At 40.9% G+C, this 12,314-nt stretch overlaps 2 protein-coding genes across 4 annotated transcripts in view; both read right to left on the reverse strand.

Moving 5' to 3' along the window:
• Positions 1-2,015: 2,015 nt before the first annotated feature.
• On the reverse strand, positions 2,016-5,486 carry edn1 (endothelin 1). The gene is made up of 5 exons (XM_067612433.1): positions 5,074-5,486; positions 4,664-4,814; positions 4,084-4,233; positions 3,720-3,824; positions 2,016-3,083 (listed from the first exon to the last, which is right to left on the reverse strand). The coding sequence occupies exons 1-5, from the start codon at positions 5,132-5,134 to the stop codon at positions 2,945-2,947; spliced, it is 606 nt and encodes a 201-aa protein (XP_067468534.1). The 5' UTR covers positions 5,135-5,486; the 3' UTR covers positions 2,016-2,944.
• A 3,726-nt stretch (positions 5,487-9,212) lies between these two features.
• Positions 9,213-12,314, reverse strand: part of hivep1 (HIVEP zinc finger 1) — a 56,317-nt gene continuing 53,215 nt past the window's right edge. For all 3 annotated transcript variants that reach the window (XM_067612430.1, XM_067612432.1, XM_067612431.1), the window contains exons 8-9: positions 11,217-11,749; positions 9,213-10,928 (exon numbers count right to left, since the gene is read on the reverse strand). In XM_067612430.1, the coding sequence (XP_067468531.1) occupies positions 9,822-10,928; positions 11,217-11,749 (1,640 nt within the window). In that variant the 3' untranslated portion in view covers positions 9,213-9,821. The remainder of the gene's footprint in view (positions 10,929-11,216; positions 11,750-12,314) is intronic.

The following is a 12,314-nucleotide window of genomic DNA, read 5'->3' on the forward strand; positions in this document are numbered from 1 at the left end:
TACACAGATCAGAACTACTCAACAGTGTATAAAGTAGTTGCTCACATGCTAAAGGAGACCATTTATCCTCGTAATGTGCACTTTTATATTTGGTACTTATGGTACATTTTGCTGATAATACTTGTTTACTTTTACCTATATAAAAGTTTGAATGCAGTACTTTTACTTTTACTGTAAAAGAACCACTTTTAAATAGAAAAGCATCATCTGTGTTGGCATCTATATTTGCTTTCTCTTGTTATGCAACATGTAGATAAATAACTTTCTGCATTATAATGCTGGTTTCTTGTTGACTTGATTGCATTTCCTTATACAAGAGAGAAGATACACATCAGCAGATCCCCCTCTTTTAACAAGATGTTTGTTTGGCTACATAAACCAGCGAACGCTGTACCTTTATCGTGGGATTAAATCTAGCTGAACACTCTTCTTGCATGTCTAAACTTTCTCTGCCATCCTCTATTGTCTTTATCTGCAGTCCTGACTGACTGCTGCACCAGACATGTCTTAAAATTGTTTTGCAAACAAAAACTAGGTCTGTCTGGAAAATATGACATCAGTATTATTATTATTATTGGACTCTGCACGCAAGAGGGACACAACAGTGTTTCTTACAATAAGCCCGAGGCACAAAATCCTGCATGGATTTGTTTGCTAAATGGGCTGGATAGATAAGACTTTTCAACCAATTTGCATTGGATTGTTCTCCGCTGCCAGTTCAAGCAGCACTCTGACGAATGATGGGAGCACCACTGTTTGAAATGAACCCAAGAATAACTCGTAGGACGTTCATCTGCAAGAACCGAGATCCAAAAGGGACGAATCTGACATATTGATGCGACACGTTCACACTGCTTTAATCTCTCCTTCGCAAAATTTGAAAAAAGTGTTTGTGATGATAGAAAACGCCTTAAAGAATTTTCTACTTTGAAGACTCTTATACCTAAAAGAAATTACAGAGCTTGAAAGTTTGTCAGTTTTTTTAACAGTGTCCAAATTTACTGGGTGAGTCTTAATTAGGGTTTTTTTTTTGGTAGAAATGGTTTTGCTGTTCAGTGAAATCCAAGTTTAATGGTTTTTACATTTTCACATGAACTGAAGAATAACACGCTTGTTTTATGGGTTGGGAAATTCGGCATCTTGGGCTAAAACTTTTTTTTAAAAGAAAAGTAATGTGATTATCTCAAACAGGCATTTCTCTTAGTTCCTGGGAAGTTGGCATTCGCAGAAAGACCCAAGGTTTTATTTTGACAGCAGCGATATTAGCTGGATGAGTGATTAACTGAAATGAAATGAAGCTGATCCAAGTCGAAATTAAAAATATCTGCGGAAGTGCCAGGAGGTCTGAGTTCATTTAGGGAGAAAAAACAGATGCAAGGCCCCTGAAGGAAGAGTGGTAAAGGTTGATGAAGGGACAGCAGCTGTTAATAATAGCTGTTATCTGCAATAAGGTGCCAGAGGTGAGTGGATAGGTGGGTCTCTAAAGGCCAGGTCAGGTAGTTAAGAGGTTAACATAAGAGTGACTCTTTGTTGAATTTTGCTGAGTCACCTGTTAGCAAAGGATGGAAAAGCTCAAGCTGGAAGGTGGTAGATTGTTGATATCCAGAAGATATTTTAGAGAAATAAGATCATCGCAGGGCTGAAAATAAACAACGTGTTGGATTTCTTTGAAATCCAAGCTACTGGAAAAAACCTTGAATCCACTTTCAGCTGATTCAGAAATTGCTGTGTATACACTGGTTTGGCACACAGATAAAAGAGCAGAGTTAGCAGGGCTTTATTGTTTTTTGCCTCTTTGTCTTCCACATCAACACTTTCTTGTTATGACATGAGTCTGTCCCTCTCTTTATCCAGATCTCTCACACCGTCTCACTCGTTTTTCTTTCACTTTTGCTTTTTCTATTTTATGATTTACAATGATTTACGAGAGTCAAAGCTTCTCTCCTGTCTGTCATCTATTTTAGCTTCAAAGATCGGCGTAATTATGATCCAAAGAAGAAGAAGGAGTTGATCAGTTAGTTTTAAATAAGTGTGTAAAAATTTATTAAAGTTTGGCCAGAATATGGCACCTCAGTGACAAAACATTTCATAGAAATGACAAAACCAAACATACAACCAATATGGCCATCAGATTACAATGTATGAAATGAATAAATAAATAACACACAGTACGTAGTAGCGACAGCAAACATAACATATTTAGTGAAAAATTAAATTATGCTAAATGCAAACCAATCTGTGATAGCATGGAAAACTCCCAGGAGCTACAGTACGACACAGCTAGAATGACCTGTGTCCTGACATACAGGAGACGACCTGTTACGTAAATGCAGTAAATAGTTTCAGTCAGTGAAAAAATGTCTTGAGTAAAGTGATGACACAAGACACATAATCCCTTCTACGGAGGCATCTGTGGGAGAAAAATAATGGCATGTTTGAAATATAATAAGTAGAACTGCCTTCATCCATATATGGCAGTGTTTGGTTGAGAGATTTCTATTAACTGCTCCCAGTAATGTCAGGAAAGTTTTTGAAATGCTATTTGGTGGGGTTTTTTTGAGTCCAGATGATGTTACAGCGACTTTAGAGCGACTGAGTCTGACCGTGACACCTGAAAAGATCAATAAATGTCTTTGATTTTTGCAGAGTGGGGGCCAAGTCCTCTGTTCAGCTTATCTGTCTTCACCTGAACTCCCCTTGTATTGTCTCTGACCTCGTTCATCTGTCTGATGAAGTGCAACCAAGTCGAGGTGTAAATGCTTTCTGCTCTGCTGCAGACACCTCAGGACGGCCATCGAGCCAACACGGAGAACGTTTTTCCGGCCTTGCGTGGGGCTCTCCAGTGTCTTCTTGAGGGACTCCTCTTTGGCAGATGGCTTTAGAGAAGGGTTATGAAACTCTTTCCCCCTCTGTATGACAAGGTGCGGAGGTTATCTGTCTTCTTTTAGGAGGCTGAGCTCTCGCCCTCCCATGCTCTTGCCCTGTGGCGCTGTCTCACCCTCCACTTCTCGAGCAGCAGGCGGGTTTTCAACGCAGCCCTGAGAGCTAGAGGCGACACCCGTTTCTTGTTGCTGCTCCTCATCCTGCAGACACAAGACAGAAAAAGCAATCAGACATCCGAACCACTGAGCTCTCAGGTTATGCGAAAGGTAAAGCCTACAGCTAGGTGGATTTCAAGCTGTCTGTCACTCACATTCAAACAGCCAAGTATGCCAAGTGTCATGCACAACACACTTCTAAATGTCTCAAGTAGATGGAAGTTTATTTTTCCGTTTATTAATGTGTCACAGTGCAGACGTAAGGCGCCGCAAACTTTGAGAGGGTTTAATTTTGTAACAAGATGGGACATGAGTGAAGAGAGGAGCCATAACCCACATTACTCTTAAGTTGAGGGTGAAAAAGTGATGCAGCTTACTTTTTAGTAAATTCCACACAATCTTAGAGGTTTTATGGAATTCATAATGGTGCTTAGTCATCATAATATACGGGGAATTCCCTGCTTGAAGGTTAATCTCCCAAATTTCTGCCTCTAAAACACGTGCTGACTGCTTTTATCTCTCAGGACTCTCTCAGAGGGTTTTATGCATGCAGAAATGACGTGCCCTACAAAAGACCTCAATGTTGCGTGAGGTTATATAATTACCGTGTCCATTTATATTTTTTTCTGCAAACACACTTTAAGGCATTCAGTCTTCTTCAGTCTGAGCGGGTTGTCTTACCTCTTAATCCTGCCCGTGTCGGCTGCCAGCTTGTGTTTGCACTGCTCCCCAGCACAACCATCGCCCTCGGCGGAGCGGATCACCGTGTCTGGCGATGTCTCATACCTGTGAGCGAAACAAAAAAAAAAAAGAAAACACACATGATGATGACAGCTAGATAACATTTCAATTACTCATCCCGCTGTTTCGACGCATTTAGGAGCCCATTTAAGAAACGAAACTTGTTCTAACATGCGGTGGAAACAAGCACAAAATGATAGCCTCGTTTTTTAGTAGGTTATCACCGACAATAAACATGATAGATATGTTGCTTACGGTTGTCATTGCTTGTTTACGATGTGGTTTGAAGCAGTGTTAAAAGTACCTGAGGTGGTTTTCCAGTCGGCAGAAGTTTCTGCATGTGTTGTCGTTCTCGCGGAGGCACTGGCAGCGAGGTCCGCTGTTGGTTGCCATGGAGTCCGCGACCGCGCGCCTCGTCCTGGGAGCGTTGCCCAGTCCGTAGGAGACCACGCGCCTAGATGAGACAGGGACACAGTTAGAGTCAAATAACTGAAATCAACGTTAAAAAAAACGAGCAATTTAGGTAAACCGAGGAATGTATGACGGTAAAATACGTTTCAATCTGCTTGTGACAGTCCATTTATCAAAGTTACATGTATCCAGGACTGACAAGGTAGGCAAAACAGCACTTTATGTAGCCTACAGTTAATTTACCCCCCAAAACAGTTAACTTAGCGTCCCCACCCGCAAAAACGTTAATTTACAGTTAGCTTACTGTTAGCTACTTGTCTATCATATTGTAGTATTGTTTTGTATTTAAACCTGTATCCAATATGGGTAATTCATTATTAATACATTTTTATTTTCCAAAAACAACCTCTTAAAGGTTAAACTAAATTTTTCTGCAACTGTTGTCAAACAATATTACGCTAAAAGTGACTTACTCAGGTGTATTGACCCATATGATGTCCAGGTGGCAGAAGTAGACGCACTCCTTGTCCAGGAAGGTGGCGCAGGAGCAGCGCTTGGTCCGTACATGGCGCTCCTGGGTGACGGTGGAGGCGGTGGGTGTCTCTCCAGCTGGTGCTGATAGGACTGCAAGTAAATCATCGTTATCAAAACAGAGTCCATAAACTGTAAACCTATAACTAACCTATGTTATATGTCAGGAAAGGGTAGCCTAATGATGCATTTGCAGCAAGATTTTGATCTGCACTTATGCAAAAGGTATGAGTCAAATTTAAACGTTTACATAATACAAGTAATTGTATTTTACCCACAATTAGTGTTGTTGCTTAGATTAAACAGCTAAATCTATTCTTTTGGCTGTTGGGAGGATGATGCAAAAAATTACCTGTGCACAAAATCCAAGAGTACATCACTGACAAAACGGTAATCAAAATGTATGTATCCATCTTTAAAGGCTCTTCTAAAATAAAAATTTTGCTCAAGAAAATAAATAATCCACAACAAGTGAAATAAAAATCATCCAGTGTATCCCTGCTTCGCAAAAATGTTGCAATGAGCGTCCTCAGAGATTGACGCAGGAGCGCAGAGGCGTCAGTCTGGAGCCTCTCTGTCAATGTGGCCCCACATGTTCAGCCCTTTGACTTTATACAAGTGCTTCCCACCTCCCCTCCTCCTCCTGCAGCGCCGCACAGTTTTGTCCTTTGGCTCTTACCCAGACAATGCTGTTTGTTAGTAGTCGGTCGCTGATAAGCAGCCGTGCAAGCCAACTTCAGGACTTTGAGATTTCTTGGTTCCGAGTTAGGGAATGGGAGGAGGGGAAGGGGACGCCGGGTGATTGAATGCGACCTGTGCCACACTGCCGCCGCTCTTCTTGGATGTGGAGTTTACTTTTCAAACAGCAGGTGGCAGTCAAGTGACAGCATTTTTCAGTTTTTATGGTGAGCATTGCATACAGAAGTACTACTGGAGCATGTAGACTGATGGGATTTATGTGATGTGATCAATTATAATCTTAAGCAGAAGTGTAGAAATTATAGATATGAGGTGTTGTTACTTGACTTAAACATCACTCCAGAAGAAATGAGATTACATACAATATGTCTTACTGAAAACTACTCAACTAATAGATAGATAGATAGATAGATAGATAGATAGATAGATAGATTGAGTAGAGGTAGGAGAAAAACTACCATGTTAGAGCAGCAAAGTCACATATTTTATCTTATTTCTTTTTTAAAATTTAACCAGGTAAAAACTGTTAAGGATGGAAACCTCTTTTGGAAGGGAGACATAAAAATAGGCATAAAAAATGCAGGTAAAGCAATACTAAAATGGAAAAAACAAAAGTGGAAAAGAAAATACACTAAGAACAGAGAAAAATAACCAAGGGGGCATTTACCATAAAATTTAGCCTCAAATTCAGTCAGAGATCTGATTCCTCAGATTAAAATCACAATACAGTTGAGATCAGGACACTCAGAGAGATGTCATGACATGAATAATAAACAATCTGAGAATAGAGACAGGACTAAAACCTATGTCCATACTATAACTACAGTTATGTTTTGAATATACACTGTACAGTTCAGTCATAGTGTCCAGTAATAAACTACATTTTTAGTGCAAGACAAGTACAAAAGTGCCTCAACAGCCTCAGTGGGGCATCCTGACTGTAACTCCATTAATGTGAATTCATCCATATCACTAGTATTTCTTAAAGTGATGAGATATTATTTATCAATATAAAATCCACTTGATTTGATGACAATAGCACAATGTGGTCTTCACCATTTTTCTTGCCTTTTGAAAAACAGTAGTAACAAACCTCAATATGTACATAAAAATAATTTTAAATGAAAATGGTATCAAATGTATACTGAAAAAGTGCAAGTATATCATAAACTCACTTAGTTTCAGCAGTAAAAGTACTTCTTGATAGATATTTTACCCTGTTCTAAAGCAGCAATCTTGTCACGTATCAGAGTTTGAACTTTGTTTCTATACATTAGTTGCACTGCTGCAGACAAAGAAGCTGCCTGGTACGAGGGGATGTTGCCCTTTGCATGATCTGGACTGGAGAACTGAGTTGGAAAATAAATCAAAGTGTAATGCACCTTATTCACTGACCCTAAGAATATAGTATTTTAGTCTTAAAGCCTTATATTAGACACCCAGTATGACATAACAACACATTTTTTACATATTGTTCTTTTTGAGCACAACTCTTCACAACAATCTGAGCTATAACTAGATGAAGTGTCTTATTTATAGAGCATTAATTCTGCTTAAAATCCAAAACATATATGTATAATCAAATCTAACCTACTAGGCAGTCTGTCTTCCTGATTGCATGTTGTCTTACATCATCCCCTTGCGATGAATATAAGGTCCTGCTGGCTCTGTACCTTGTGCTCCACAACTGCTGTGTTTTATTAACTGATTAATGAAGTGATGCTGATTACTGAACGTATAAACTGGTTCCAAAGTGGCTGTTAATCTAATGGTTGTTGGTGGAGGGAAAAACTGTGGAAACTGAGGGGTACTTCATCTCCATAAATCACTCACACACACACACACACACACACACACGGAGACATTGTGTGTATAAGGCAGTGGTGGAAAATTGACTGTGTTCGTGTGTATGCGTGCATGCATAAAGTGGGAAAGTCTTGAGTAAAGTATCCTGACATGCTGCACCTTTGAGGCCCCTAATCAGAGGCTAGTGTTAGGAGTTTCCACTGGCCAGGGGAACAGCTTGTGCTACTGGCAGGAGTAGCTGTCCTCTCTCTTCATACAGGACAGAAACAACAGAGCAGAGCTGGCAGATTTGTTATGTTTCAGTTCAAATTTGGACTCTCGAGTTTATCTAGTGAGACCGTGCAGCTGCTGTGATGCTGTGGTGATGATGTGTTATGTAAGACTTTTGTTCTGACTATGCTTGGGATTTAGTGGACTTCCATCAGCCTTCATTTGTCTTCTTAGCACTAGCAGATATTCACCTCTAGAGGTCTCTGTTCACTTTGTTATTGCATCCTCTACAGGTTTCAGTCAGCCCTGAGGAAGGAGGGGGTCTATACTCTAGATGGATGAGTCACCTTCTGAATGGGAACAAGCAGGTTATCACAGTAAAGCCTCTTGAGATGAGAGTAGAATTTCCCTCATTGAGGCCAGATTGTTATGTTTGGTCCTGGTCCTCTGAGAGCTCTTTAACCATTACTTTACCTGGAGGTGTAAATTAAAACAAATATAATTTTTCATCAAGTGCCACTCATTTGATTGGCCAAATGGTGATTTTTTAATTAACTGTTATCAGTGTGATGTTGAGAGGATCATGAAGTTGTCTCATGAGGATTGAATCTAAATGATCTTTGCTCCACAGTACATGTCACCTTTTATAGTTAGTGGGATGTTGAAGGAGATGTAATTGTTTTTACTGTATGCGGCGTGAAATGTTTACATTATTGTCTTCATACAGAAAAAAACACAATAGTAATATTTCAGTTTATGTCTCTGTTGAGCTCCATAGAAATGTTAGAAAGCAGAATGGTACAGTATATAATTATAGTGGTGGAAAATGATTTTGAGTGACACACAAATGTCACAACTATTGTTACAGACACGTATCCAGTCATTTATTTTAAGAACTGGTTCATCTTATGCTGAATGTTTCATTGTCATGCAAGAGGCTTTATTTGGGCTCTGCGGAGGATCTCAGTGGTTGATTAGTCAGACCTCATGCAGATGCTGTAAGTGATTTAACAACTAAATATCTCTAATTTGCTGTAGAGTAACTTGTAGTATATTATAAAAGTGCACATATTAATTAATCAGATTATTGTTGCTGGGTATAAACATTTTTTAATATTGAGCTGGACATAATAGCCATTAATCACAGTCCTCCTTTCTATGTAGTATATACTACATTATCACTTACTTCAAAACTCATTTTGGAGTGAAATGCTTTATTTTTCTACTTGACTTTCAGCAGCCAGTTTAGGCTGCAAATAATTACTATTTTCATTATCAATTAATCTACTAATTGTTTTCTCAATGAATCAATAAAGCGTTTGGTATGTAAACTATCACCAAATCTGGAGACTTAAAAAAACAGAAAATATTCACATTTGCAAAGCTTGGATGAGTGAGTTTATGTTTATAAAATGACCGAAATGATAACTTGATCATCAAAATTATTGCAGATTTATTTTCTGACAGTTGACTAATCGATTCATTGTTGTTCCTCCAATTCTTTTATGTTTTAATATGGAAAATATGATCACTACAATATTATATATCAATAAGAGTAAATCATGATGTTTCAAAACGATTTAGAGAATTTGATCCACTCCACGGCCCCACTGTTAACACTGACTCCAACAATTTGTATTGATAAATTTCATCTGTTAATTAGAATTAATACTCTAATACTCTGATTGTCTATGATTTAATGTTAGTGTATGAATGTGTTATCTGTTTTTGATGTCCAGTGAAATATGTACTATATTTTTAGTGTTTGACCAACAAAATACAGTGACATCACTTTGTTTGTAAACAAATTTTTACTGATACAATTAAGAATATTGATACAGCAATGTAAAGCTACCATAATGCACATACCTATGGACTTATGAATCATAATGGGCACTAGATGGATTATAATAAATAGTTGAACACAACATCTGTACACAGAAACATTGCCCCATAATCCATAGAAATGTACATATACCAGTACAACATTTATAATTCCATAAATTTACGAATGACAAGTCCTCCAAAATAAAACTCATATCCTCCATTGTTATGCCTCTCTTTACTTCTAGTTTTTTGAAATAAACACAAGCAACTACTGAATTTATAAGGAATTATGTACAGGTTCCTAAACAAGAAACTCCATAAAGGCACAATTGTCTATACAACATGTACAAAAAAAATTGGAGCTGACAAAAAAGTAAAAATAAAATGATTGGTCATCATTATAATTGTCATATGATTGCACGTACAATATGAAGGTCAGCATCTGTGCTTTGAAAGGTGATTTGCAAAGAAACAAACCCCTGAAGAAGTGTTTTCAGTCTTACAAAGTGACAAGAATTACAAAAAGAGAACATAGAAGAGCTTTCCGCTTGGGGGTCTTCAGGTGGCAATGACCAGTCTGTCTTCATCATCACTGGATACCTCATTATAGTCATCAGTTACCTTCTGCCAGCTGGACACTGGCAGTGGTCTGGGAGGTGCAGGATCACTAGCTCCCTCAACTGGTGAATCCTTAACACTGTCTGCTCGACTCTGTGGAGCTGGTGATGGATGCTGCTGTGGGGATTTATTTCTTTCTTCCCTCTCCAAAGTCTGTATGAGCTCTGCTGCACCTCCAGGGCTGGGCCTGCTGCCTGAGGTCAGTTCTGGAGGGCTGTTGACCATCAAAGGGGCCGGCGGGGAAGCAGGCATGCAACTCCTTGAAGGATGTTCAATTTGAGATGGCTGTGCTGCCAGAGCGTCTGGGCTGCCCTGCCTCTCAGAAGACCCGGGGAGAGGACTAAGGGCAGACAGAGGGCTTAGAGAAGGAATGATGGCAGGCAGGGCGATGTTAACTATCTGCAGGCCCGGCACATGTGTCTGGGGGCCGGTGCTGCTTTGGGAGGTGGGGTTGGCAGCTAAAACCTGCAGGCCCAGGGTGGCATTGAGGGTGAGCCCTTGCTGGGGTAGCAGCTGGGTGGGTGCCAGGCCCGTGTTGGTCAGCCCCATGAGGTTGAGTGTCTCCAGACCCACTGGCTGTATTGTTTGAGCCTGCAAGCCAGCGACCTGCCCCAGGGGGAAGCAGGGCACAACACTACTGATTGGCTCCTGGACCACAAGGGGCTGTGTTTGCAAGCCCTCCGGCTGGGGTGGAGTGTTGGGAGCTGGTAACGGGCTCGTGTTTCTGTGAATGACGCTCACTGCTGGAATGGTGAGCTGGACAGGGCCAGCCTGGATCGGTACAAAGGTGGAGTAAGCTGCCAGGCCAGCGGGCACCAGCTGGATCCCCCCAACTGGGACCATACTGTAAGAGGAGCGAGAAGGCTGCTGGGAGTGCAGAGGCAGGTGACTGAACAGGTGGGTCTGTGTCTCTGCTCCTGGTGTTTGAGATAGACCATGTTGGGGAAAGTGCATAAGACCTTGAGAAGCATAGGAAGTCTGAGTGCTCCGGTCCACTGGTATGCCCGATTCACTGGTTGGCACAGAATGAGGGGCAGAAATGGTGTCCTATGAAAAGAGAGAAAAAAAAATAGATATTCAATCTTATTTTGTGACTTAGCTGTGGCACAATCCTTGAAGATTTGAAGAAGATGAAATCGTATTTGGATCAATCCACCAAGCCTAATCAAATCATTATTATAAGACTATTCACCTTTTTCTTTTTTTTTAGAGCATTCACAGGAGCTTTGTGGAAGTGCCTCGCATGCAGGATTCAAAGTAAGGGTATGGATAGGAAAGAAGGGAGGCAGGTAGGGGGTGGTGGAGAGACACACAATGAGAATACATGGGTCTCACCTGGCCAAGCTTGAAGCCCTTGCCTGGCACTGGGGGACTAGGGGGCACATCAAAGTCAGGGTAGTCGATGGACATCTGCCTGCATGGTGACACTGGGCTCATCATGTGCACTGACTCTGTGTCTGAGATGTAGGAGTCTGATGTGGTGGCAACAGGTGGAGGAGAGTAAGGAAGGGGCATTGAGCTGGAGCAGCACCCAGAGATGGATATCTGCTTGCTCAGGGACACGGGGCTCATCATGGGGACAGATTCTGAGTCTGATGTGTGGGATTCAGGGGCTGGAGGCTGGGATAGAGGGAGGGAAACTGAGCTGATTGACATCTGGGCGAGGAGGGCGCTAGGAGGTATCTCAGCCTCTTTGGAAGGAATATGCTGCGGGCTTGCAGAAACAGAAGGATTGGTAGACAGGCCAGACTCTGCTTGGCTGTCCTCCTCTTCCTCCTCGTTGTCGTCATTCTCTTCATCATCAGGGCCATCGGAGTCATCACCATCTGAATCTTGACGGTCAGCACTGCTCACATGACTGCGGTCTCCTGCAGATGAGAGAATACTGTAAGTGAGGGGGATGTCTATTCTCAGTATTCTGCAGAAAATATGAGTCATCACAGCTAGTATGAAAAAAGAAAGCATCTTCAGAAGCATCTCTATCACTTTCATTCATTAAAAGTCTTCCATTATCATCTAGGTTTCTCTCTCACGGTGAGAAAATCCACCACTAAGAATAAAATTGATGTTTTGTGCTGGTGCAGCACTAGTGTTTTACACCCTAGACCACTATACGCCCCTGAGCTCCATCACAGGCAGAGGAGGAAAAACAAATATGCTCTTAGAGACTGGGACCATAGAATGCTTTCAGGCAGCTTCTCTCTCTCTTTTTTTTTTTTTTCTAAAATTAGACGCAGCAATTTCCTCTTTCTAAACGCTGTGCATGCCGCCCACATGCGCTTTGAGTTAACAGAGGAAGAAGCTGCATTTAGAATTTCTAATTAGACCATGGCAAAGCTATTGATCGACATAGCAACAGAGCACAAACAGGGACAATCTGTGTTTTATATCTCATGCCATCAACAGAACTATTTAAAGAAGGGCGATCCTGTT

Source organism: Thunnus thynnus, chromosome 15 (assembly GCF_963924715.1).
Source record: "Thunnus thynnus chromosome 15, fThuThy2.1, whole genome shotgun sequence".
NCBI classification, from domain to species: Eukaryota; Metazoa; Chordata; class Actinopteri; order Scombriformes; family Scombridae; genus Thunnus; species Thunnus thynnus.

What these genes read in the sequence shown, in the direction of transcription:
- edn1 (XM_067612433.1), bottom strand. Translation starts at nt 5,134, where the DNA reads ATGGATACATACATTTTGATTACCGTTTTGTCAGTGATGTACTCTTGG. An exon ending in CTCTTGGATTTTGTGCACAG is followed by an intron (nt 4,815 to 5,073) that starts GTAATTTTTTGC and finishes ATTTACTTGCAG; the next exon opens with TCCTATCAGCACCAGCTGGA. An exon ending in GACACGGGCAGGATTAAGAG is followed by an intron (nt 3,084 to 3,719) that starts GTAAGACAACCC and finishes TTGTGTCTGCAG; the next exon opens with GATGAGGAGCAGCAACAAGA.